The sequence below is a fragment of the Macrotis lagotis genome, chromosome 2 (genome assembly GCF_037893015.1).
Source record: "Macrotis lagotis isolate mMagLag1 chromosome 2, bilby.v1.9.chrom.fasta, whole genome shotgun sequence".
Taxonomy (NCBI): Eukaryota; Metazoa; Chordata; class Mammalia; order Peramelemorphia; family Peramelidae; genus Macrotis; species Macrotis lagotis.
Genome location: NC_133659.1, coordinates 32,226,827 through 32,253,361, shown reverse-complemented (window position 1 = coordinate 32,253,361; position 26,535 = coordinate 32,226,827). Strand labels below are relative to the sequence as shown.

Genomic DNA, 26,535 nt, shown 5'->3' with positions numbered 1-26,535 from the left:
CAGGAAGGGCCCAGGTGGAGACCCCGTCAGAGCAGGCCATCAAGGCAGGAGGAGGAATGTGTCAAATCTGCAAGAGGAACAGAAGATGGCTCAGTCTTAGCTGCTGAAGGACAGAATCCTAGGAACCCTCTGAGATTAGGGAACAAAGACCCTAGAATGATCCAGAAGAGAAATGAAGCTCTTGAAAGAAGGAAGTTGGAATGAATTAAGATCAGAACCAAGTAAGCCCCAATGGAGGAGGAAGAGTGGGAGGTGGCCCCTCTTCCAGGTAGGAGATAGGGAAAATGAAGTCGATGTGGGAGGAAACTAGAAGTCACAACTTTAAGGGTGACATACATTTTCTGTAGGCCCAAGACAGCCCAAGGACCTGCAGTCCAGCAGGAAAGGGGCTGCTTCATGCTGACCCAAATGTAATAGCCCTGGAGACTGCAGAGGGGAAGCCTAAGCAGCAAACCATTACTGCAGCCCAGCCTGGGACCCTTGAAGACTGCCCCAGTGGGAGTCTCCTCTTACACTTCGTGTGTGTGTGTGGGGGGGGAGGGGGCTTGGCATCTGTACATCAGCCATGAGGAGGCCGAGTCAAAACCAGGCTGCTGAGGGTTCCAGTGGCCAGTAGAAGTAGCTGACCAAGGACTTGGATCAATAGGCTGGGCCTGAGGACAGATGCATGGTCTTGGGGTGGTTGCTGTTCCTTCTCCACCTCTTGCTTGGGCAGTATTATAGCCCACGGGGGCCCAGGCCCCCCAGCCTCACTGTTTAAGTGGCCTAGCCTAGAGAAGGGAGGAACCTGAAACCACGGGGGCGATAGCTCCTGATAAAGTAGAATGGGATGTTGGGTTCTATGGGAAGGCAGACAGAAGGTAGCCTGGCTGTCCCCCCACCAAGGCATGGCCCCAGGAAGCCATGTATGTGCTGCAGCCTGAGTAGTTGGGTCAGCATCCTGAGGGAGATTGCCGCAGAGCAGCTGGGACCCTGGCCTTCCTTGGAGGCAAGACTCCAGAGAGGGCAGTGGGAGCTGGGACCCTAGGGGGAGCCCAGAATTGGCCAGAGGAGATGTCTCCAGACTATGAAGAAGCCTTGGGTGACCAAGATCAGAACTATGGGCACCTAGCTGGTTGTGAGCACCCAGCTTCCCTGGTTTGCCCTTATGGATTGGAAAGGGGCAGGATGACCCTGGGAACTGGGGCAGGGGGGTTGGGGGAGAAGAGGTTGGGTTGGGACAGACCCTTACTTGGGGGACCCTGAGGAGGCCCAAACAGAGTCAGCCCTGGGGTATCTTTTTGGATCCATGAGTTACTGGACAACATTCAAAATTCCCAGTGACCCCAAGGCTAAAAATATCTCCCTTTTCCACTGGACTCGATTGGCTGCTGTCAGATCTGTGTCCCAGGCAGCCACGATCACCCAGTCTCCCTTCATTCCCCCCCCCCATAACCAAAGGAAATCCCTTGCAGTGGGCATGCTGCCCTGGGGGAAGACTGACAGGGTTGGGGGGGGGGATAACTGTTGGTAGGCAGGTATGGTGGGAGGCTTGGCCACAGCTGACCTTCCAGGACTGCCCTTGGCCTGGCCAGATACAGAGACAGCAGCCAGGGAGGTCCTGTGGGAAGGGGTCAGAAGCACTGTTGTTCTCATCCCTCATCTCCACTTTCACCTCAGCTTCAGAAAGCCCCTGTAGAGAGTAGCTGCCCACAGTCTATCCTTCAGGCCTCCCCCACTTTGGGTCCTTCAGGCCAGGTGAGGGTTTGCTTGTCAGGGCTCTTGGGGAAGGGATTCCCAAACCTGAGGCTATCTCTCTGGGTCTTGAGCTGGGCCCCACCCCCAAACCCACACTGACCCACGTCTCCTTTGTCCCACAGTCATCCTGCTCCTCCCAGGAGAAGCTGCACCAGTTGCCCTTCCAGCCCACGGCAGATGAGTTGCACTTCCTGACTAAGCATTTCAGCAGTGAGAGTGTCCCAGACGAGGAGGGCCGCCAGTCGCCAGCCATGCGGCCCCGCTCGCGCAGCCTCAGGTGGGTGCCCTCTCCAGCTAGGGTGGGGGCTCTGGCCTCTTCCCTGGTTCCCTGGCCGCCTCCAAGGCCTCCGTGCAGCAAGAGGCTCCTGGGGCCAGGAGGGGAGGACGGCAGAACCCCAGCACACTGAGGCTGAGGGGCAGAGTTTGAGTGATCCTGCTGGGGATCTGATACTTCTGTGAGCCCTGCCTCAGTGACCGGCATCTTGCCGGGTGGCCCTCGGCTCAGGCCTTGCACATGTTCTGAAGCAAACTCATAGAACCTCTACCTCTCATATCCAACCCCACATGTTCCTCACACATTCTCATACACTCAAAACAACAGGTTAAAGGCATGTGTTGCCTCAGGAGCCAGTCTGTAAGGAGAATGGCTCCTGGGCACCTGCCCCTAGACCTGAGCCTGGCTTTGTTCTAGGCCAAGGCTGGTCCTCTTGGGGGTGGCATTTCTTTCCCCACCCAGGTTCTGGGCCGGGGATGAACTTCACCTCGGAGGGGTGGTCTTGGGAAGGGCAGCTGCTGGTCTCTGGCCTTGGGAGCCTGCCTGCTCCTCAACCGTGCAGCAAGCCAGCTGCTTCTTTGCCTTCTCTTTTAGCCCTGGCCGCTCCCCGGTCTCCTTTGACAGTGAAATAATAATGATGAATCATGTGTACAAAGAAAGATTCCCCAAGGTAAGGTGCTACTGGGGGCGTGTGTATGTGTGTGCATGCGCGTGCATGCCAAAGCCTGGGGCAGAGGCAGGTCTGCCCTCAAGGAGCATCCAGTCTTAATGGGACAGGGTGTAGCAGCTAGGTCTAGCAGAGATCCCCAGAGTGTGAATGGGGTGGGACTGGAGATGGCAGGAAGCCCCAGAAGTAAAAAGATTGTCCTCTGCTGTGGCCACATCCCTGAGATGTGCCAGACAAGCTTGGACCAGTGGATCTGGCCATATGGGGCTCTTGGTGACTTGGGCAGAGGAGATGTTGGACATTAGTGACTCCTCATGGACCTCATCTGGATGGCATCTGTGCTCTCCCAGCCCTGAACTTCCCCCATCTCCCTCAGACCAAGCTGAGGGTCATGCTACCTGGTCAGCAGACCAAACAGAGGCTGGGTGATCCCCTGTTCAAAAGGTTCCTCACCCCTTCTCAGGCCCATGGCGGGCTGTCCCTCCTGGAATGGGGTCCTGAACTCTGGCTTCCAGCAGATTGGGAGTGTCGATTGGAAGGGCTCTTCTGGAGTGTCTGTGGTCCAACTCCTTGGCTACATATGTAGACAACAGGATGCTGAAAAGGGCCAGGCTTGGGGTGGAGGGTATTTAAGTGGTCTGCAGGGTCAAGATGAGTCCATGGTGCCACATGGCAGCCTGGGACCAGGGGAGGAAAGGACTCCTGGACTTGGGCCCGCTCCTGGTGAGACTCAGAGGAAAGACAGCATGGTCCAGAGGACCTGTTTAGGATGGAACCAATGACTGCCTTTTAGCCACTTGGAACTTCAAGGGGTTCTGAATAGAAGGAAAGCTGAGCCTGCTTCAGGGACCTCCTTGTTTGCAGTCCCAAGGTGCTGGCTGGTGTTAGGTCACTCTGCCTCTAAAGCAGCGATCCATGGGCATTGTGGACTGGGCCAGGCCCCTTGGAAGGCAGGAAGGGCCCTGGTGAGACCATATATGCATTCCTGGGTCTACCCAAGCTGCATCCTACAGGGGAGGTGCAGAGTGGTCTCTCGGGGAAAGTGCTTGGATTAAGGAAGATAGTCTGAACTGGAGAAGAGAAGATTCAAAGTGGGGGAGGCCACCTAAGTACTTCCCTCAGGGATCTGAGAAGGACCTGCCCAGGAGGCAGGTGCCTGGGTGCCCAGAGTTTTGGGGGAAGTTAAGAGAGAGGCCAGTAGGGCCTGCCCAGAGTGAAGGGGGAGGCCTCGGCAGCAGTGTTGAACAGGCCAGCCATTGCCTGTTCTGGGCCGGCTCCCGGGGACCTTCAGTATCTAGAGCAAAGGAAGCTGTTTCTTGCCTCAGTAGAGTTGATGATCTAGCTGGGGGAGACTGAGTTTGTCGTGTGTGTGTGTGTGTGTGTGTGTGTGTGTGTGTGTCTGTATGTCTGTGTGTCTGTGTGTCTGTGTGTGTCTGTGTCCCCAAAGTCTTAGTGCATTTGTGAGCTGAGAAGCCCTTCTTGATCTACAGAATCAAAACATAAACATTGGGAAGATTGGGGCGGGGGGGGGGGCGGTGGAGATCCAGGAAGGGATTGTGTGAGTCAAGTCTGGAAAGGATATTTCCTGATCCAGGTGAGAGGTCTACATGCCAGACCTGGAGGTCAGCCACAGGAAATGGAATGTGGGGGTGAGGTGCTCTTGGGTCTCCTCCTTTCATTCTCTGGGGGTCTTGTTCCCCCTCTGTCCCTGGTACCTCATCCTCTCAGCAATGCTAGTTGTTTCTGAACATTCCCTTTGCTCCCTAGGCCACTGCCCAGATGGAAGAGCGACTGGCAGAGTGTATAGCCTCAAATGCCACTGAGAATGTGCTGCCCTTAGCGGATGGGGCCCTGAGCTTCATCCATCATCAGGTCATTGAGCTGGCCCGGGACTGCCTGGACAAATCCCGCGATGGGCTCATCACATCCCGCTATTTCTATGAACTACAGGAGAACTTGGAGAAGCTTTTGCAGGATGTGAGTGTCCTGGCCCTGGGGCCATGAGGTAGAAAGCTGGGGCAGGGGGGCCCTCAGAGGCAATTGAGTCCAGAGCCTTGTCCTCCAGAGGAGAAAACTGAGTCCTGGAGCGAGGAAGGGAACCCTCTGCTCCCCAGGATTTCACAGGGAGTCAGCAGCTGTGCTAGAGTTCAGGGGTCATTGATCTTGACCTTGACCCCTGGCAAAGCACTGGGGCAGATTCACTCAAAGGATGACTTGGGAAATGTCCTGCCAGGACCTGGCATCTTGTCCCATGTTCCTCTTGCTGGAGGGAGCCTGAACTTAGACACACACTAGGCACAAGGCTCCCGCAGGAGCTGGACCACAGTGCACCTGGCTGACAGCTAACCCCCAGACTGGCCCTTCAGAGCTCTCTTTTAGAGTGGTGGGAGTTCTCGGGGTGGGGGGCGCCCAGCCTGGCCTTTCCTGTGTCAGATGAAGACAGATAATACCGAAGGACTTGGTAGGCTGGAGGCCTGAGCTGGTTCTCCTTAGATGGGGTTGAGTGTGGAGGATTCATTTTCCGAGGAATAGCCCTTGTTCTGAAAAAGATCTGGGACCTCGAGTGAACCACAAGCTCAGTCCCAAGGGTTGACAGTGGAGTGCAGCCACCAAAAGAGCTTGTGCTGTGTTTCTGCCTCGTAAAGGATAAAGCTTCGAGGATTTGGGAGACCAGTGTCTCTGTCCTGTGTCCTGATTGTCTATAACTGGGTTTGAGGGTGGTCCCTTTGTTTGAGGAAGTGGGGTCCAGTCTCTTGTTGGGGCTTCCTGGTGAAGCAAGGGAGGTTTTGGTTTGTGTGGCTGTTCTTGTGTCAGTGATGCCTTTTCTGTCATCCTCATCACAGATAGACACACAAACACACACAGACACAGACACAGACACAGACACAGACACACACACACACACACACACACACACAGCTGCCTTCAGACCTTGGAGCTTGCCACCTTCCCTCTGGGAGAGCTGGTGTCCAGGGAGGACTTGGGAGGAGTCAGGCTGGCTGTGATTGCAGCCCAGAGGAGCCAGACAGGGGCCAGCCCGCAACCCCCGATTGCAATTTCAATCAGATTAGAGTGGAATCAGGAAATCCTGAACAAAATCTACCAGTGCAGTCAGATGTGGATAACAGACACTTTAAAGCTGGGTCGGCATGTGGCCTGGGGGATCCTTCCCTGGGGGTTTGGTGGCCCCATTGACCCCAGATTCCTAGAGCCTGGGCCAAGCTGCAGACCTGGGGTGAAGCATTGCCTGCTGTGGAGGAGGAGGGTGACACCTGGGGGGTGTCTGGATCTGGGCTCTTTGGCTCATGGACCCCCTTCCCTGACAGATCCACAAGCCAGGCTAGGCCAGAGTTGAACCCGGGCTCATGCTGAGTGATCCCTGAGCCTCAGTGTCCCTGTAAACCAGGGACAGCCCTGGTTGGGGTACAGTAGATGGAGTGCTGAAGACCTAAGTGCAATCCTCTCTCAGACCCTTATTAGCTCTGTGTCCCTGAACGAGTCACTTCAACTCTGTCTTTCTCAGTTTTCTCACCTATAAAATGGGGATAATAGTACTACTTACCTCCAGGGTTGTGACAAGGTTAAAATGAGTGATTTGTAAAGGACTTCTGAAATCTTAAAACCCCTTAGAGAAATGAGATGATGGTGGTGGTGGTGGCCCTCTCCCTCCCTGCCCTTCCCTTTCTGTTCCCATGTCTATGACTTTGTCTCCCCAGGCCCATGAGCGGTCAGAAAGCACAGAGGTGGCCTTCGTGACCCAGCTGGTGAAGAAACTGATGATCATAGTGGCCCGGCCGGCCCGGCTCCTGGAGTGCTTGGTGAGGGGCCTGCTGAGAGACCGGGATGCACGCTGGGCGAGGGGCTCCTGACCCGGCCGAGGTCACCCAGAGCCAGGGCGAGAACGTTAGAGGCGGGGAGAGCCCCATCAGCTATAGGGGACATGACCATGGACACTGCATGTGGATGGGGAGGCCCAAGTGTGGGGGCTAGGACCAATGAGCCCTGAAATGTGCGTGGGGACTGGGCCTCATCTTTCACCTTTGACTCTCTAGGAGTTTGACCCCGAGGAGTTTTATCACCTGCTGGAGGCTGCTGAAGGTCACGCCAAAGAGGGCCAGGGTATCAAATGTGACATCCCGCGCTACATCATCAGTCAGCTGGGCCTCACGCGGGACCCTCTGGAGGGTAAGCGCCAGGGCATCAGGGCGGGCTTGTGAAGGGAGGGAGGAGGGGGAATGCATTCAAGGCATGAGCCGCAGCCAGGGCAAAGGCGCAGAGATGGGAAGTGTTGAAACAGCGCCTGTGGAGGGAGATCCTTGCCTCCCTGCCCAGGGCAACTGATGTGTCATCTCGAGGCAAGGGAAGCCTCAGAAGCTTCACAAGGAGGGGGTGACATGGCCAGACCATCATTCATAATTATGGCTAGTGTTTTTGTGGTGCTTTACATGGTTTCTCCTCGGAACTTCTTGTCATCCTCATTTTAGAGATGAGGAAATGAAGGCCTTGAGTTTAAGTGACTTCCCCTGGGTCTAAGGCAGGATTCACTCTCAGCTCTTGCTGACTCCAATCAGCACCATCCACTGGGCCATCAAGATCCCCACCCCTTTGGTAGTTGTGTGAAGTGTGAAGTGGAAGGGTCCAAGCCCGCAGCCAGAGGACTGATGAGGAAGCCATTTCTTGGTCCAGGAGAGGAGAGCTGGGGGTGACCGAGGGGCAGCTGGGTGGATGGGGAGAAGGGCTTGGAGAGGAGAGAGATTTTGGATCTGGGGCTTAGAAGAGTGAAGTGTCAGGGAGGATGGTGCGGCCTCCGTGGTGAGAGGGACATCTGGATGGGGGAAAGGGAGAGAGATTGAGGAGCCTCATCCACATCTAGTGATGATGTCCACTGGGCCCTTGACTCTGGGGCAAGAGGGAGAGGCTGAGGCTGGGCTGCTCAGTGAGAACCTGAGCCAAGAAACTTCTGTCCAGCCCTACTTCCTTTCAGATTAGCTCCACTGCAGCTTCTTTGGGGGTGTTGGGGTCAATCAGGAAAAGAAACCTCAAGGGGAATCTCCTCCAGGCACCAGCTGAAGCCTACAGCTGCTCCCAGCTTCCCGTGAACAGTGGGCTGTGTGGTTTTGGCAGACTTGACTCCAAACAAATCCAGGCCTGTCTGGGCTGAAGAGGAGCCTATGGTCAGGATGAGCCCTGGAGTCAAGAATGAACCTCACTCACTCAAGCTTGTATTTCCCATCCTCTCTCCCTCTCTCTTCAGAAATGGCCCAGCTGAACAGCTATGACAGCCCAGACACCCCGGAGACAGATGACTCAGTTGAGGTAATGATCTTTGGGGTACCCTGGCTTGGGAGCTTGTTGGTTAGTTCAGCAGGGTGGGGCTGAGAGGGATCATAGATTCAGAGATGGAAGGGACTTCAAACCATCCATTCCAACCCTGCCCTTTTTATGGAAGGGAGATGAAACTGAGTCTGAGAGAGGTCAAATGAGTTGCTCAGGGTCACAGACACTTGTCAGGTCAGGTCAGGTCTTCCTGACGCTCCTGTAGCTGCTACACCATTACCACTTCTTAGGGCCCCTTTCTGAAAGGAAGCCGTCCCAACAAAGGGGCTTGGTGCCAGTGAGGAGCCTTGCCACCCTGGACGTGTCTCTTGTCTCACCGTGTGGGGGGAGATGGTGGAATGAAGGAGGGGGTGAGCTTTGTTGAGATCACCCACGCACAGAGCTCTCTGCTAGGCAGAGAATGCAAATAAGTGAAACTGGAGGTTGGGGCTCAACCACAGGGCTGCTTTGGAGAGCATAGTGTCAGGGGGCCGGGGCCAGAGGCCAGGGGTCTGCCTGCCTGCCTGCTTGCATCTTTATCCTAAGGGGTGCGGTTGGTGAAGAAGAGTGTGAACCTGGGGGCTCTGGGCCAGGGGGTTTGACGGACCGGTGCATCCTCCAGTTTTTAGTGTTCTGTTCCAGGGCCGAGGGGCTGTTTTGCAGTCCAAGAAGACGCCTTCTGAGGAGGAGTTTGAAACCATCAAGCTGATCAGCAATGGCGCCTACGGGTAATGGACCCCTGCCCCTGACCTGAACCGCTCCTAGCAGCAGAGCCCTGTAGGCAGGACCAGGGCCCCTCCCCTGACTTCCCATGGACAGACCATGGCCTGGAGACCCTCCAGAGTATCTCACTGAGGCTGTTTCTCAGGGGGAAGAGGGGGCCAGGTGGGTGTACAGGCTCCATGGTGCTTCCCCTTAGCCAGGGCCGCTCTCAATGGGATCAACATCTCCTTTTCTGAAGTTCTCACCAGGCCTGGGGAGCCTCAATGCTTCTGACCTGGATCCAGGGTTTTCCCCGGTTCCCAGCCAGTGATTGCCAAGTGACTTTAGTGTCTTGTTACTGGGGGTGGGGAGGGGTGGGTCTGTCTTGTCCAAAAAACAGAGGGTAGAGTCAGGTTCCTGTGGGCTGTCCTGGCCCTGGAACCATGGGGTCTCTGGCCTCCACCTAGACCCCTTCAGACATGTTCATCTTCATTCAGCTGGGCCTTCTGGGTCCTCCAGGGTGGTGTGTGGGGACCCTCACTGCCATCATGGGCCATGTGAAGGTGGGTCTGGGGCCAGGCCCCATGGTCCCCTGGGCAGGACTGGACCCAGACCCATGCCCTAGCTCCTGGTATCCTGGGTTGGCCCTTCTGTGGGGAGGGGAAGAGGATGACTTCCTGGGGGATCAGTAAAAGACTGGCTGGGTGGATTCCTGTCCAGGAGTCTCCATATTGCACCCTTTCCTATAAATTCTGGGGACTGTCTTCCCTCATGTCCATCCCTGACCTATCTTTCCTGCCTCCGCAGCACCCTTCCCCTTGAGTACTCATCTTTCCCCCAAGGCCATCTCCCACCTCCAGGCTTTTGCACTTGTGCCCCTTTCCTGGAATGCCCTCCCTCCTCCCCTCTGTCTCTCTTGACATCTGGTGCCAGAGCTTCTCCTGATTCCCCCAGCTGTCAGTGCCACCCCTCTCCCCTGCCCTGGGTCCAGCTATCTAATAAAAAGCTTCAAGTAGCCCTGAGGCTGGTGGGGTCTTTTTTTTTTTGTATCTTGGAGTGATCTTGTGGCCTCTCCTCGTACCTGCAGCCCTAGATTCTGCCTGGGGCTTCCCTGGGACTGGGGCTGGCTTCTGCTTCCTCTCTGGCTGACTCCCCTCCTCCCCCCGAACCTGGCGATCCTCTCTGAATTGAGGAGGGAGTTGATGGGCTGAAGCTTCAGCCTCAAACCTCCCCGAGCTCTTGCCTTCTGGGCCTCTGCCTCTTCCTGCTTTGTCTCAGAGGGGCCCTCTAGGAAGGGATGTCCTCCCACTGAGACCCTGTTGTTCCTTGCAGGGCCGTGTTCCTGGTGCGCCACAGATCCACCCGCCAGCGCTTTGCCATGAAGAAGGTCAACAAGCAAAACCTCATCCTGCGCAACCAGATCCAGCAGGCATTTGTGGAGCGGGACATCCTCACCTTTGCCGAGAACCCCTTTGTCGTCAGCATGTTCTGCTCCTTTGAGACCCGGCGTCACCTGTGCATGGTCATGGAGTATGTAGAAGGTAGGAGGGTGGGGCGGGGCGGGAGGAGCATCAAGGAGGACATGAGCCTAGAGAGGGTCTGGGCAGCCTCAGATGGGAGGCTGCTGTGGGGAGCCCAGCCTTAGGGGAAGGGGCTTTGGTGAGAGGACAGACTCTGGAGGGAGCCAGCCCGAAGGCTCCTTCAGTCCAAGGGGAGATGGTGAGGGTGGGCCTGGTACGGGAAGGGGACCGGCTGAGATATAGTGATTGATTCAGCCACAGATTGTGCAGGTGTGAGGAGGGAAACTGGGGAGCTCAGTTATGGCCACACTGAGAGAGGTCGGTGGATGATAGAATGGGGCTGGATCCCCACATTCTCCTTGGTGTGGTACAAGCCCAGGGGAGCTGCTCCTTAGGGGGCAACATGGAATGCCTTCTCTTCTGTAACAGGAAAAGAGCCGGGGGGAGGGGCAGGGCTCCAGGAGGCAGGTGGTCAGTGACCCCAGTGAGACCAAGAGGTCAAGGGTCAGGCGGCCTGAGAATAAATGTTGGGAGGGGAAGCATTTCTCTGGCACCTTCGGGTGAGGCCTCATCTGATCCCCCCAGTAACCCTGTGAAGGAGGAGGCATTGTCCTGCTCCTCAATAATAGATGAAGAAACCGAGGCAGATAGAGGCTGCCTCAACGAGGCAGGGTCTGAGGCCAGATTAGAGCTCAGGTCTTCCTGACTTCAGTCTGGCACTCTGTCCGTGGCACCATCAGCTGCTCCTCTACTTGTGTGGGCTCTTCCTTGAGGAATTGGTCTTTTCTGGGTCCTCCCTTAGTCCAGCATGGGTGCCCGAGGAAGGCCGCTGGCATTTGTCCTAGCTGGGTATTTGGAATCTCAGTAACCCTGGGAGGTATCTGAGCTGCTGCAGTGGTGTGGCGATGTCATTGTAGGAGGGGACTGTGCCACACTGCTGAAGAACATCGGCGCTCTGCCCGTCGACATGGCGCGCATGTACTTTGCTGAGACAGTGCTGGCATTAGAATACCTGCACAACTATGGCATTGTGCACCGTGACCTCAAGCCCGACAAGTAAGGAGCCCCCAACCTTCTCTGGCCATTCCCCAGGCCACTCCTGCCTCACCATTGGTGGGTTGGTGGGCTAGGTCTCTGGCCTGCTAGTAACGGGCTATTGTCTGGGGGCTGCCTGCCAACCCAGGCTGGGTGCATCCCTGCTGGCTGCGGCTGTCCTTCTGGGCCATCCCACAGCTGGGTGCTCACCTGGGATGGGGGAAGGTGGAGGGTGTGGACAGCATCTCAACAGAGGGCAGGGGAAGGCCTGAGTCAGGACTGTTTCTTCCTCTCTAGTCTCCTGATCACATCCATGGGTCACATCAAACTGACTGATTTCGGGCTCTCCAAAATTGGCCTCATGAGTTTGACCACAAACCTGTATGAGGGCCACATTGAGAAGGATGCCCGGGAGTTCCTGGACAAGCAGGTAAGGAAGCCCACAGATCCCTTGGCACAGAGGAAGAAACTGGAGAAGAGAGAGGTGAGGCCTGGGGGGACAGGGCTAGGGCCTCCACTTGTAAAGTCAGTAGTACAGGAAACCCCCTGAAACTCAGATTCCCAGAGAGTGGCTCAGTGCTGAGAGATCAGTGACTTGTCAGAGGCCAGCTCATTGCCCACCAGGCTGGGCTGCCTTTTCATGCCATGCTGTAAAACCTTGTAAACACTCAGCCTGGCAGCACCCACTTATCCTTGGGAATGTAGCCATGGAACAGGGGTGCCCTCCATGCAGACCTGCAATCTGGGCAGAATGAGAGAGGCCCGAGCCCTGGGAGCTCTAACACAGGGGCTGACGAGGGCAGAGAGGGCATGCCAACCACACGTGGGGAGAGGAGAGGGAGCCGGGCTCCAGAACTGGCTTGTTGGGCCCAGCCTATGGCCTCCAAATTTTTCTGCACGATGGGGGAGATGGACTCCCGGGAGCCTTTACAGACTGCAAACTCCCTCAGTCAACAATGCGATGTGGTCCCCAAGAGCTTCCCTGGCCTGGCCTGAGCCCATAATAGGGGGCCTGGAGCTGGGGCTAGGCAAGGCTGGAGAAGGCGGTAGCCAGGAGGGCCAGGGGCCAGGACGCCTGGGCTTAAGAGTCTCCGGCTCACCCGGCCTGCAGGAGAAGCACCTGGTTCTTGGGGGCAGACCAGGAGCGCCAAAGAGATCAGGGAAGGCCCTCAGCCACTAGAGCAGAAGGGGATGCCTGGGGAGGTCTGCTGGGAAAGGGCCCCTTGTTGGGGAGAAGCAGAATCCTCACTTTTGAGTGAAAGAGGAGTTGTGGACAGGCAGGGAAGTGGCAGCAAGGGGTTCCCATGATTGCCAAGCTGCCACTGTCTCCACTCTGCCAAACTCTACAATGCTGCTAGCTCAGGGGCACCACGAGGTTGGGTGACTTGCCTGGTCACCCCGGGTCTTCCTGACTCCTGGTCAGCCCTTCACTTCAAGCTGTCTCAGAAGGGGATGGAAAGAAGGATAAGGGCTTGAGCCATTTGGTGGGCATGTGAATCAGCTCTTGGTACCATCTTGGTGAACAGACTGTGGGGATTAGCTGAGTGGGCATCTGAAGCAGGGCAGGGCAGGCCAGGACAGCCCCATGTGTAGCAGAGTGGCATATCAGAAAAATTCCCTACCACACACCCCCTGCAAGGGAGACCAGCAGCCTCTTGAGAGGAGCAGTACCCCAGGCCATGGTGGTAGAGGGTGAGGAGCCAAGCAGGACCCCAAAACCAAGCCAGCTTGGTACAGGGAGGGGGCCCCTAAGGGGTCAGTGTCTGACCCCAGGCTGTTCTTCCTTCTTAACCCCACTCTCCCATGCCCAGGCTAACTGAAGTTGGCAGATACTACTTAAACTATTGGGAGTTTGGGAGCCAGAAGTAGCTTAGTGTCCCAGATGAGAAAGTGACTTGCCCCCAGCCCCTCAGTGACTTTGAAGGAGAGCCAGGATTAGAACCCAGGTCCAGTCCCTAGTTCCCCTTTATGGCCTCTGGTTCTGGAGTGTTCCAACATGTTTGTTCTAGAAACACTGGGGCCTGGAGTTGACCGAGACAAGCTGAGTCTGAATCCAGGTTTGGTGATCACGGGAAGGCTGACCAGGAGCTCATTTTATCCTTTCACCAATCTTGGGAGACAAATGGTGTTCTTATTTTATAGATGAGGAAACAGACCAGGGGAGTTCAGTGACTTGCCCAGGGTCACCCAGCTAGGAGTGTCTGAGCCAAGAGTTGAACTTGGGTCAGGGGCCATGCGGCATGTGGAAAAAACTTGACCTCTGAGACCCTTTTTCCTCAACTGTGAAATGGACATTTTCCCCAGGTGTGTGGAACCCCCGAATACATCGCTCCGGAGGTCATCCTGAGACAGGGCTATGGGAAGCCAGTGGACTGGTGGGCCATGGGCATCATTCTTTATGAATTCCTTGTGGGCTGTGTCCCTTTCTTCGGGGACACTCCAGAGGAGCTGTTTGGGCAGGTGATCAGTGGTAAGTTGTAGCCTATGCAGGGGAGACTTGAGGGTGGGTACACCTTCCAGTACCCCTTGCCATACTTCCCACTGACATATCCCTCCTCCTTCTCTCCTCAGATGAGATAGCGTGGCCTGAGGGTGACGATGCCCTCCCTCCTGATGCCCAGGACCTCACCTCCAAGCTGCTCCACCAGAACCCCTTGGAGAGGATGGGCACAGGTAGGCCGGAGGTGACAGCTGGGGACTGGACAAGGAGTTAGCATCAGAAGGAGACAGGCCTGTGACTGTGCCGATGGACTCCAACCAAAAGGCCCCCTGGGGCTCACTGCCCCCCAGCCTTGCAGGTGCCTTCCTGGTCCTGAGGCTGTGGCTGTTGTCTCTCTCCCTGCCCATACCCACACCCCTTTGCAGGCAGTGCCAGCGAGGTGAGGCAGCATCGTTTCTTCAAGGACCTGGACTGGACAGGCTTGCTGCGGCAGAAGGCGGAGTTCATTCCACAGCTGGAGTCTGAGGATGACACAAGCTACTTTGACAGTAAGGGAGCGAGACCTTGGAACCTGGGCCTGCCTGGTGCCTCACTATTTGTGCGGGTCCTGGGTCATGGGGGCTGGGCTCATCCCCACCTTCCAGTCCATTGATTGGAAGTCAGTTGAGAGCCCCCAGCTGGCTTGTGTTTGTTTGTTCTTCTTTTCCAGCTCTGTCTTTAGAGGATGAGAATGAGGATGAGGATGGTGGCAGCAGCAGCAGCAGCAGTAGTAGTAGTAGTAGTAGTAGTAGTAGTAGTAGTAGTAGTAGTAGTAGTAGCAGTAGTAGTTGTCAGCATTTATATAGCCTTGTAAGGTTTGCTTTAGATCACTTTACCAGTGACCTCATTCTATCCTCATTCCCTGTTATACCTTATCCCTGTTTTACAGCTGAGGAAACAAAGTCAGACAGAGGTGAAGTGACTTGCCCAACTGTCTCCCTTAGAATGTTTCTCCCCAGCCGCCCGGCTTTGTCCACCCCTCTAATACTGGGTTCGTAGCCCTGTCCAGAGAGGATCCCTGGGTGACCCAGCTGGCTGGAGCCTCAGCTCCATTCCAACCAGCCTGTCCAGGACCATTCCTAGACTTTCCCCAGGAATCAAGGCCATGGTTGCTGTCTCTGGTGTTCACACTTGGTTCCCAATGTGCCAGCTCCTTCAGGACCCAAGGATGTCATTCATCTGGGCCCTGACCTCTCACCATCCCCTGGTGGGGCATCAGCCTAGATGAGGTGGGGGGCAGCTTGGGGTGCTACTCTAAGACAAGAATCTGGCTCTCCACACCCTCTCCCTGTAGCTGCACCCCCTTCCCCAAATGCTTCTAGGATTGGGGTCAGAGCCCAGGGTGCCTCCAGCCCTCAGGGGTGCCTCCCGGAGGACAGAACCCTTCCTCAACCTAGCCTGCCCATGTGTCTATCCCAGCTCGCTCAGAACGTTACCGTCATGTGGATTCAGAGGATGATGATGATGCCAATGATGATGACCACGTGGAAATCCGTCAGTTCTCTTCCTGCTCACCAAGATTTAGCAAGGTATTGGGGTTGGGGCTGGTCATCTTCAGACTGGGGGATATGGGCTAGGGGCACCCAGAAGGCCCTGGAAGAGGATTCCAGTTCAATGGGAGCACAGAGGCCAAGTGGAGGGGAGAGGAAGGAGTGACTGTTGGCCTGGGGTTAGCTGCTGTCCCTGGCCTGGGAGAGGGTAGCCTGGCACTCTTGGGCATCCTAGGATTTAGAGCTCAAAGGACCCCGAGAACTTGGTCGGATGACTGGCTAACTGCATTGCCCTGCCTCCTCCTCTTCCCTCCTCTCCCCATCCCACTCCCTGACTCCCACAGCAGGCCCTCATTCATCACCCTTCACTTGGTGCCTTTGCCTGGTGGACCCAGAAAGCTTTATCCTGGATCACCTTACCTGGTTGACCCATGCTCTGCCCTCCAGCCTGAGCCCTTTTCTGTCTTCCCACCCAATAGGTATACAGCAGCCTGGAGAGACTCTCCCTGCTGGAGGAGCGAAGGACCCCACCCCCTACAAAGCGCAGCCTCAGTGAGGAGAAGGAAGACAAGCTGGATGGGCTCAGTGGTCTCAAGGGCAAAGACCGAGGCTGGGTGATCGGCTCCCCCGAGATGTGAGTGTGAGGGCTCAGGGTGGGGAAGAGAATGCCCCCAGGGAGGGAGGCAGGAACCCACAGCCAGGCTCTGTTCTCCCCCACAGATTGCGAAAGCGGCTCTCGGTGTCTGAGTCCTCCCATACGGAGAGTGACTCCAGCCCGCCTCTTGGAGTGCGGCGGCGCTGTTCAGGACTGCTGGATGCACCCCGCTTCCCAGACACTAATGATGAGGTGGGCAGCAGCCCCCGGCAGAGCCAGCAACTGACAGAGGGCACAGCCTTCCCAACTCCTCAGCCCAGAGAGGGCGGCCCTGCGTCCACTTCTGAGCAGCTAAGTGAGCGGAAGACCCAGGGACACCGGGAGCCAGGTGCATGTCCCCTCCCTCAGTAACTACCTGAGATGCCAGGGTGGGGGGAGGGTGATCAGGTACCTGTGAGAGAACTGCCCCAGGGCTGGGGTGGAGGCAGGCTGCAGAGCTCTGATCTCTCTCTGCTGCCCCATAGGTGGGAGTTCTGGCAGTGTTTCTGCGCGGCAAGGCCGCCGGAACAGCCACGAGGGCTTGGAGAGCTCTACACCCAAGGCCATCAGTGACCTGGCTGCACGGCGGGCACGCCACCGGCTGCTCTCCGGGGAGTCTGGAGACAAGCGCACAGCCAGGCCTGCCAACAAAGTCATCAAATCGGCCTCGGCCACCGCCCTATCCCTTCTCATCCCTTCAGGTGAGAGCAGCCTGGTGTCTGGGGCCAAACCTTGTGTGTGTGTGTGTGTGTGTGTGTGTGTGTGTGTGTGTGTGTGTGTGCGCGCGCGCGCACGCATGCATGCTCAGGGAGGGCCCTGGGGTAAGCAGCAGTGACTGATGGTCTCAGGTGTGCAGGAGGAGGGAGGATAGGCAGGAAGATGACTTACTAGACCCATATTTCTGTTCCAGACCACCACGGATGTTCCCCCTTAGCCAGCCCAATGTCCCCTCACTCCCAGTCATCCAATCCTTCATCCCGGGACTCGTCCCCAAGCAGAGACTTCTCTCCAGCCATCAGCAACCTGAAGCCCCCCATCGTTATCCACCGAGCTGCCAAGAAGTACGGCTTCACCCTGCGAGCCATCCGGGTCTACATGGGGGACACTGATGTCTACACTGTGCACCATATGGTCTGGGTATGACTAGGTGGGCTGGGTGGGTCCGCAGGGGAAGGGGAGATTCCCAGGGCAGGGTGGACTAGGCCCTGGAGTGGTGGTGGTGCCTAACAGGCCCAGGCCATCTACCCCGCTGTACTTCCGAGACTGGCCTGGCAGCCTTAGGCACCCCAGGCCATCAGACCTGTTGGTGATCATAGAGAGGGATCTCAGGGCTCTGTGGGGATGGAGGCAGGGCAGAACTCAGAAATGGTCTCTTTTTGGAGGCAGCATGTGGAGGACGGGGGCCCGGCCAGCGAGGCAGGATTGCGAGAGGGTGACCTCATCACCCACGTCAATGGCGAGCCTGTACATGGGCTGGTTCACACCGAGGTAGTAGAGCTGATCCTGAAGGTGAGGAAAGGGCCCTGACTGGGCTAGAGTTGGGGAAGCCATGGGGTCTTGGGGAGAGCACTGGGCCACTGGGGGATTGACTACCTACCATGAAGCTCTTTATTTTGGCTTCCAGGATCCTCCCCGTCTTTCCTTAGAACCCTATGAAATCTTTCCCCAGATCTAGGTGCCATGCACCACATTGTACCCACTGGGGAAGAAAAAGAATTCTGCCTTGGGGCATGAGCCTTCCGGAGACCACTCAGTAGTTCTTGTAATGAATTATTCTGATGATCTCATCTGAGAGAGACCGACAGACAGAAACACACACACACACACACACACACACACACACACACACACACACACACACACACACACACAGCTCTTCAAAGATCTCTCTGACTTGGGCTTTTTTTCAGGTGAATTTATCATGGGGGAGGGGACAGAGCCCTCCTTGGAGAGCCCCAAGCATATTGCTCTCCAGGCAGAGGAGGGCGCTCCGCCTGATGCCTTCCCAGAGTCTGAACTTTGCTCCAGGCACATTGCTCACTGCCCTGATGCTTCTCTCTTAGTTTAAAGCCCTTTATGAAACCTTTAGAGATATTTAGACTTCTGGTAAAGGTGCAAAAAGGTTTTATTAAGAGCATTATTTTACTAAAAGGACCCAGCAACTAGTGATGGAGAGGGCCTGGAGTCAGGATGACTTGAGCTCAAATCTGACTTCATTCATTTAATACTTGGGTGCCCCTGGCCAAGGCACTTACTCTCTGTTTATGTCATTTTCCTCATATGTAAAATGGGTATCATAACAGTACCTGCCTCCCAGGGTTGAGAGGATCAAATGAAAAAATATTTGCAAAGTCCTTGGCCTGGTGACTAGCACATGGAAGCTATTGTGGTAATGTTAGTGGGGGATGATGATGATGATGATGATGATGATGATGGTGATGATGATGATGATGATGATGATGATGATAATGGTGGTGGTGGTGGTGGTGGTGGTGGTGGTGGTGGTGGTGGTAGCGGTGGTGGTGGTGAGGATGAGGATGGTGGTGAGGATGATGATGGTGATGATGGTGATGTTGGTGAGGAGGATGATGATGATGATGGTGGTGGTGGTGGTGGTGAGGATGATGACGATGATCCAGCAGCATTCGGCTACATGTCATAGGAGAGGAGGTGGTGTATTTCACCACATCTTGAGAGAGGTTCCCATCCCTTAAGATTCCCTCATTTCCCACTTCTCTCCTCCCTGCTGGTGAGATTCAGGTCCAGAGCAGGCTTTCCCCTTCTCAAGGGCTCCATCTTCCTGCTTTTTAGCAGGAATTGGAATCATGGAAGTGTCCTTGAGCTGTTGGTTAAATTTCATCCATTTCCTCTTTCCATCTGGGTGGTCTGTAGTGACAATCATTCCTGCTCTTCTTCCCTTCCTTCCTCCTTCCATCCCTGCACTTCCTCAGGAGCACTCCTCTTCTAGATGGATGCTCCCTGATCTTTTCCCTTCTCTGTGCTCTTCTGGAGCCAGATCTGGTATCTCAGCATCCCTCAGTGATCCTTGGGAGGTCACTGTGACCCTGAAATTGTGTTGAGCCTCTGGAGGTTCCTCTCTTGGCTCCTTTCTTGAATTTTGACTCTCTTACACTTCTGGGGATCTCAGCCCTTTGTCTTTCCCATCCTCCTTCATGGTCCCAGCCTCTAACTTGGAGGACTTGCACAGGAACTCCTCCCCAAGCCTTTACTTCACCTTACAAGCCTACAGGGCAATCGATTCTGCCTGGCCTTGGTTGGGTGGCCTTCCTCTGCCAGGGACCCCGGGCCTGGGTTGGGAGCTCTCCTCTACACTTCCTAATCCAATCATTCTCAGACTTCCCCTTCAGAGGCAGTTGTTGCCTCCCAAGTCAACTTTAATCCTCTACACACTTTGTCTTTGATGAGCATCAAGAGGATGAAAAACACCCCCGGGTCCTTGTCTGGCTCCACTGAAGACCCTGAATTTTGCTGTCCTGATCCCTCTGAGGCCAGACCACCCCAGGTCCTCCAGCTGCTCCGTGTTCCCCTCCTCTCATGGCCACCATCCTAGAACATGGCTCCCATAACACTCCAGATGTATGGACTGAGCTGGGCCTCTCTGCAGCCTAGAATGGCATCAGCCATTCCTGATGCCAGTGTCCTCAGGGCTTCCTAGTGTGACGCATCTCAGCAACTGGGGCAGAGTGTGGAGTCCCAGGCTGGGAGGGGGCACACCTGGGCAGCTGGGGCTTCACTTTTCCTTTTGGGGACCTCTGTTTTTCCTTCTGTAAAGTGAAGGGGCTCTCTCTTTTTTTTAAAGGTTTTATTTATTTTGAGTTTTACAATTTTCCCCTAATCTTAGTTCCCCCCTCAGAAGGCCAATTTGCCAGTCCTTACATTGTTTCCATGGTATACATTGACCCAAATTGAATGTGATGAGAGAGAAATCATATCCTTAAGGAAGAAACATAAAGTATAAGAGATAACAAGATCAGACAGTAAGATATCAGCTTTTTTTTTTTTCTAAATTAAAGGTAATAGTCCTTGGTCTTTGTTCAAACTCCACAGTTCTTTCTCTGGATACAAATGGTATTCTTCATTGCAGATATCCTAAAATTGTCCCTGATTGTTGCACTGATGGAATGAGCAAGTCCATCAAGGTTGATCATCGCCCCCATGTTGCTGTTAGGGTGTACAGTGTCCTGGTTCTCCTCATGTCGCTCAGCATCAGTTCATGCAAATACCTCCAGACTTCCCTGAATTCCCATCCCTCCTGGTTTCTAATACAACAATAGTGTTCCATGACATACATATACCATGGTTTGCTAAGCCATTGCCCAATTGAAGGACATTTACTGGATTTCCAATTCTTTGCCACCACAAACAGGGCTGCTATGAATATTTTTGTACAAATGATGTTTTTACCCTTTTTCATCATCTCTTCAGGGTATAGACCCAGTAGTGGTATTGCTGGATCAAAGGCTATGCACATTTTTGTTGCCCTTTGGGTATAATCCCATATTTCTCTCCAGAAAGGTTGGATGAGTTCACAGCTCCACCAACAGTGTAATAGTGTCCCAGATTTCCCACAACCCTTCCAACAATGATCATTATCCTTTCTGGTCATATTGGCCAGTCTGAGAGGTGTGAGGTGGTACCTCAGAGAAGCTTTAATTTGCATTTCTCTAATAAGTTAGTGATTTAGAGCATTTTTTCATATGGCTATGAATTGCTTTGATCATCTGTAAATTCCCTTTGCATATCCTTTGACCATTTGTCAACTGGGGAATGGCTTTTTAAAAATAATATATGACTCAGTTCTTTGTATATTTTAGAAATGAGTCCTTTGTCAGAAACATTAGTTGTAAAGATTGTTTCCCAATTTACTACATTTCTTTTGATCTTGGTTACAGTGGTTTTGTCTGTGCAAAAGCTTTTTAATTTAACAATTGAAATCATCTAGTTTGTTTTTGGTGATGTTCTCCGTCTCTTCCTTAGTCATATACTGCTTTAAAGGGGCTCTCTTGAGAGCCTGACCCACTCTGACCTGATAGTCAGAGACCTGCTCTTTGATTGGTGCTGCTGCCAACTGACCCACCCCCTCCCTCCTTGTGCCCCCCAGAGCGGAAACAAGGTCTCAATCTCAACAACACCCTTTGAGAACACATCGATCCGTGTGGGCCCAGCTCGCAAGGGCAGCCACAAGTCCAAGATGGCCCGAAGAGACCGGAAGAGCAGGACCAAGGATGGGCCAGAGAGGTGGGTGTGGTTCTCCCCCCCCCCCCCGCCCTGGACATGCACATGTGTGTGGACCATCTTGTCCCCATCCACACATCCTCCCCCTCACCTTCATTACTGTGGCCCTTAAACACACACACACACACTCGCATAGCCACTCCCCACCCACCAAGACCTGAATGTTGACCCCCGGACCTCATCCCCATCCACACGTCTTCATGTGAAACCCATAGAATGGCTGCCTGTCTCTTGCCAACAGGAAGAGGGGCTCCCTGTTTCGGAAGATCACCAAGCAGGCATCTTTGCTGCACACGAGCCGCAGCCTGTCATCTCTCAGCCGCTCCCTGTCTTCTGGGGAGAGCGGACCTGGCTCCCCCACTCATGGTCATGGCCACAGCCACAGCCTGGCCCCACGTTCTCCCACCCAGGGCTACCGAGGGGCCCCTGAAGCTGTGCATTCAGGTACCTGCTATCTGGCCTTGTCCCCAAGAGGCCCTGACCTGGGAAGGCCAGGCCTAGAGCTGGCACTGCAGCCCCACATGGTACCATCTCAGGCCAGGCTTGGAGGGTGGGGAGCAAAACCCTGGGCAAGAGACGAGCTGCTCCTCTCTAGCCCTCCTGTTTCTGAGGCTCGGCCTCTGTCTCTCTCTTTCTCTTCTCCAAAGTAGGTGGAAATTCTTCCCAGAGCAGCTCACCCAGCTCTAGTGTGCCCAACTCTCCAGCCAGCTCAGGCCACATCCGCCCCAGCTCTCTCCACGGCCTGGCCCCCAAGCTGCAGCGGCAGTACCGCTCACCCCGGCGCAAATCGGCCGGCAGCATCCCCCTGTCCCCTCTGGCCCACACTCCGTCACCCACCCCTCAGGCCACCTCTCCCCAGCGTTCCCCGTCTCCTCTGCCTGGCCATGCCCTGACCAGCAGCCCTGCGGCCTTCCCAGGAAAGCTGCACTCCTCTCCCCCCCTGGGCCGTCAGATCTCCAGGCCCAAAAGCGCTGAACCACCACGCTCCCCCCTCCTCAAGAGGGTCCAGTCGGCTGAGAAGCTGGGGGCGGTCCTGGGGGCCTCAGAGAAGAAGTTGTCTGCCTCTCGCAAGCCTAGTCTGGACCTGCCCCCCTGTGAGGTGAAGAAGGAGCTGGTGGTGCCCGGTGACCCAGGGGACAAGGCCCCACTGCCCAAGGCAGGCTCCCGTGGCCTGGGCACCATCCGGCATGATCGGGCTGAGCGTCGGGAAGCCCTGCAGAAGCAGGAGGCCATCCGTGAGGTAGACTCATCAGAAGACGAGGAAGATACGGATGATGACGGCTCTGAGAACAGCCAGGATGGACAAGGACAGGGGCCTCGCCAGGCCTTGACACGGGCAACCCCAGAAGGAGGGGATTTAGGCAAGTTGTTGCCTGCTCAGTGGGCCCCAGAGAGTGCCAAAGAAAGCCCCTGTGTGTCCCAGGACCCGTGGGGCAGGGCTTGTGCCCCCCCAGCCACCCCTGGGACCCTGATGAGGACACTGACTGATGAAGCCCCCTCAGGCACTGTGACACAACTGGGGTCCGACAAGACTCAGGCCCCTGGGGCTAAGGCACTCCCAAGTTCCCTTGGTGTCCAGGTGTCTCTTCAGATCTCCTCGAGTTCTGGGGGTTCTTGGGGTGTAACCTCCACAGAGTCCACACTCCCCAAAGGTGATGGGCAGGCCCAGCCCCATCCTGAACCAGCACTTTGCCCTTGGCCATCAGGAAGTCCACTCCCCACCAGCTCCTTCCCCTGCCTTGGTTCTCTCCCAAAGCAAACCTCTGGGAGCAACTCAGGCCCAAGCCAGCTTTGGCCTCCGCCCCTACAGATGCCCACTCTGACTGAGGGTGGGCACAGCAGGGACATTGTCTCGTCCCAGGCCCCCTTGAGCATTCAACCTGGATCCAAGCTGGAGGGGCCCTCCAAGCCTAATCAGCCCCTGATCACACAGCTTACCAGCCCTCCCCAGTCCCTGGCCTATAGCACCCCTAGCCTCAGCCCTGCCCCTTGCCCATCTTGGGAGTCTAAGTGCCCCTGGGCAGAGGAGGAGGAACTAGCTTTGGGGAGCACCAAGGTGCCTGATGCTGCCGGTGACAGCAAGCAGGCCCCACAGTGCAAAGGTCACCTGCAGCCCCCTGGGCATGAGGAGCCTGTGCCCCCGAGAGCCCTGCACGAGCCCCGTGACTGTGCCCTGGCGCATGAGGACCTCCTAAGAAAAACGTAGCTGCGGGGCCTGGGGCCCTGTCCCTCCCACCTGTGTAATATATGCTCATGGAAACGACTAGTGTGCTGCTATCTCTGTGGGGAGCAGGGAGAATGGGGGCCCCTGGCAGCAGGCATGCTAACCCTTGGGCCCACAAAGCATCCATTTGTGCCATCTGTGGCCCCCCAAGTAAGGGCTGTGGCCACAGGTCTCATCCCCCTTGAAGCTCTATAAGAAGTGGTCTTGAGTCGAGTGGAGCTGCTGGGTAACCTGTATCCTCCATCCCAAATCTAGATGAACCCCAGGGAGAGAGGGAGACAGGGCAGCCAGAGCTCCAGGAAGCATGACCCTCTTGTTCCTCTCCTGTGTCCCAAGGGCTGGTTCCTCAAAGTTGCAGGCCCATGGAGAGGGGGATGAAGGGTTTGGGGGGTGGGGTTGAGGCTTTCCTGGCTCCCATTTGTCTCGGGATGAGCCTGGGCTTATGGAGCCTCAAGAAAAGTTTAGCTGAAAGATAGTACAGGAGGCTCTCCAGCTCTCTCGGCAGAAGTGGGTATTGGAGGCAAAGGGGAACATGGCATGGGGTTGCTTCTCTTTAGGAAGAGGAGTGGGACAGGTAGGTCCCCCCATGGGGTTTTTCTGGGTACCCCTTGGGTTTAAGGGGTTAAGTGAGGTCCTATCTCTTGTGAGTGCAGGTTTCTGCTGTGTATCCTGGCTTGTGATGCCCAGACCCTGGCCCTTTAGACTGCCCACAGGTCCACAACTCCCTCATCCACCTGCCTGTGACTGTACCTTTAATGAAATATTTTTTTTTCAAATATGCAAGCAAGGTTTCAAGTGGCCCTGGTGCTTAGGCCTAGAAGATGGCAAAGAGTAGGGTAGGGGGAAGCAGAGAAAAATAAGGCCTTTGGGGTTTCAGAATCAGAATGTTAGAGGAACCAGGTCTAGTTTAGGAGCCCCAAACCATCCTGGGTTGGCCAAAAGACAGTGAATCGCACCACCTTAAGGTTAAAGTTAAGCCAGATGTGGGGATGGGGATGGCGCCTTCCTAGGGCCTTTGTAAGCATTACTCAGGAGGGGGGGGAGGGTCACTACTCAAAGGGAGTGCCTAGTATGGAAAAGGCACCCAAAAAGTGAACAGGATGAGTGGTCCCTGCCTCAACGGAGCTGAGAGGCCCAGGGAACCAGGAAGCACCCCAGGACATGATTCCTGTGGCCACCCAGTGAGACAGACTACCCCAGCCTTTCCTTGGCCTGACAATCAGAGGGACTAATATAGATAACTGTCTGTGGTCATCCCTCACCCACTAGGTGATCCCCCCCCCCCCCACATTCCTTCATATCATGTGCTGCAGCACCTCTACCCCCACCCCGACCATGTTCCTCTCCCATTACCTCCATTACTCTCCATTCCAGTTGCAAGAGACAGCTGTGACTTCTTGTCCCACCAGAAGAGAAAAAAGTTGGCCATTGGCCCAACATGTCCAGTGCATTCTCTTCCTCGTCTTTCAGGGCCTAGTAGAATCTGAGCATGTGGATGGATGAGTTTGTCCTAGTCTGGCCTGACCTATGTGGATGGTTAGGTGTCTCCCCCCTACCCCAGTGACTGGAAGACTGGTGGGAGGTTCAGCCACAGTTTAGGAAGGACACCATCCACCGGCAGGATTGGATTTGGACCCAGACTTGGACTCCCTTGAACAGGGGGACTCCTCTGTCCAAGGTCCTGGGCTCCAAGCCCTTTATCCTGGTGCTCAGCCAGGTTGTGACTTGCTGGTTGTCACAGCTGACTGAGGGGCAGGTGGTGAGCTTCCAAGCCAGGGTCCCTCTGTGACACCACATTGCCTTCTTCATTTATGTGTGCCTCCCTAGTGGCCAGGCACTTTGAAAAGGGCTGGGGGTTGAGAGAAGAGAACTGTCCTGCTCTCAAGGGGCTCCCATCTGAATTTAGACAAGAATTCAAAATTTTTAGGGAGCCAGGACAGGATGCTTGTGGCTTTGGCTGGGGGTGAGGGTTGGGGTGGTAGGAAGTTTCTCTTAGAAGATGGTGCTTGAGTCTTGGAGATGGGGATTCCATGAGGCAGAAGTGAAAAGAGGGAATTCCAGGCTTAGAGGCTGGGCAAACAGAAGCGTGGAGACTGGACAGGAAGTAGCACCACAGGGTCTTGTATGTTCTGCAACTTTTAGCCAGTTGGGGAGGGGCAAGGAGAAGGCTGGCCATCATAGTCTGGGGCTTGTGGAAGCCAGTTTGCTCCTCTATGATCACTGAGTGATTGGAAGTGTCCTCCAGCCCAAAGGTGGAAAATGAGGCAAATATTTGTATCTCTGTTAATAATCAGTTGTCTTTTTTTCAATAATACTTGAGTTTGGGGCGGCTAGGTGATGGTGCAGGGTCCTGGAGTCAGGAGGACCTAAGTTCAAATCTGGTTTCAAACACTTAGCTGTGTGACCCTGGGCAAGTCACTTAACCCCAGTTGCCTCCAAAAAATACTTGAGATTGTGCATCCTCTGCTGCTACATTTAGTGTCTCCTCAAGATCTCTAGAGAATTGATCTTTGCTCACCTTCCCAATTGCACAACATCTGTGCTCATGGGGTCTTATCCAACCACTCTCATTGACTTTGTCGCCTCACACAGTCCACGGGGACCATGAAGCCAGAGCCTGTATGTGGTGTCTCCACCATTTTTGATGATGTTTCTTATAGAAACCCCAAGGGAGGCTTCGGGCAGGACAGCAGGCTGGAGCCAGCCATTGGGCTGACATGACTCCTAACCAAGTACCGACAGCTTGTGAAAACTGAGCAGGAGTCACAGTGGATCCCATGAATGAATGGTGTTTGATGCCTTGTTCAGGAACCCTTTTTGGAGTCTGGTGTTTGTCCTTTTCTGAGTCTTCCACTCAATAGCCCACTAAGTTCTTCAAGCATGTGGTTCCCCGTGAGAGGCTTGGGATCCCAATCTTGGGCCGAGGGTGACAGCCAGAATTGAGGGAAGACCTGTTCCTCAGATCCTGATCATGGTATCAGAGCAGTAAGGGGTGGCTTCCTAAAGCTTTGTCTAGCTTCCTCTTGGCCAGGCGCTTAACTAATCCCTGCCCTCCTGGAGCTTCCTTCCTAACCTCCTTAGAATGACAGACACTCTTTATCTCATTTGTCACTCACTGTACAGTTGTTTCCTGGTCCTTGAGGCCCCTAGAGCCCATCCCTGCAAAGCAAGCCTCCACTGAGGCATTTCTTCTTGCAAGGT

General features: G+C 55.1%; 1 protein-coding gene across 12 annotated transcripts in view; it reads left to right on the top strand.

Moving 5' to 3' along the window:
* Positions 1-26,107, top strand: part of MAST2 (microtubule associated serine/threonine kinase 2) — a 156,902-nt gene extending 130,795 nt beyond the window's left edge. For 9 of the 12 annotated variants that reach the window (XM_074221545.1, XM_074221543.1, XM_074221542.1 and 6 more), the window contains 22 exons: positions 1,860-2,014; positions 2,606-2,681; positions 4,446-4,655; positions 6,395-6,496; positions 6,731-6,863; positions 7,933-7,994; positions 8,637-8,722; positions 10,029-10,237; positions 11,134-11,272; positions 11,549-11,681; positions 13,556-13,721; positions 13,823-13,924; positions 14,117-14,239; positions 15,150-15,259; positions 15,700-15,854; positions 15,941-16,203; positions 16,340-16,555; positions 16,765-16,991; positions 17,241-17,363; positions 20,977-21,113; positions 21,352-21,554; positions 21,758-26,107. In XM_074221545.1, coding sequence (XP_074077646.1) covers positions 1,860-2,014; positions 2,606-2,681; positions 4,446-4,655; positions 6,395-6,496; positions 6,731-6,863; positions 7,933-7,994; positions 8,637-8,722; positions 10,029-10,237; positions 11,134-11,272; positions 11,549-11,681; positions 13,556-13,721; positions 13,823-13,924; positions 14,117-14,239; positions 15,150-15,259; positions 15,700-15,854; positions 15,941-16,203; positions 16,340-16,555; positions 16,765-16,991; positions 17,241-17,363; positions 20,977-21,113; positions 21,352-21,554; positions 21,758-23,316 — 4,689 coding nt within the window. In that variant the 3' untranslated portion in view covers positions 23,317-26,107. The remainder of the gene's footprint in view (positions 1-1,859; positions 2,015-2,605; positions 2,682-4,445; positions 4,656-6,394; positions 6,497-6,730; positions 6,864-7,932; positions 7,995-8,636; positions 8,723-10,028; positions 10,238-11,133; positions 11,273-11,548; positions 11,682-13,555; positions 13,722-13,822; positions 13,925-14,116; positions 14,240-15,149; positions 15,260-15,699; positions 15,855-15,940; positions 16,204-16,339; positions 16,556-16,764; positions 16,992-17,240; positions 17,364-20,976; positions 21,114-21,351; positions 21,555-21,757) is intronic. The other 3 variants (XM_074221551.1, XM_074221544.1, XM_074221541.1) reach the window with 1 other exon arrangement.
* Positions 26,108-26,535: the final 428 nt, after the last annotated feature.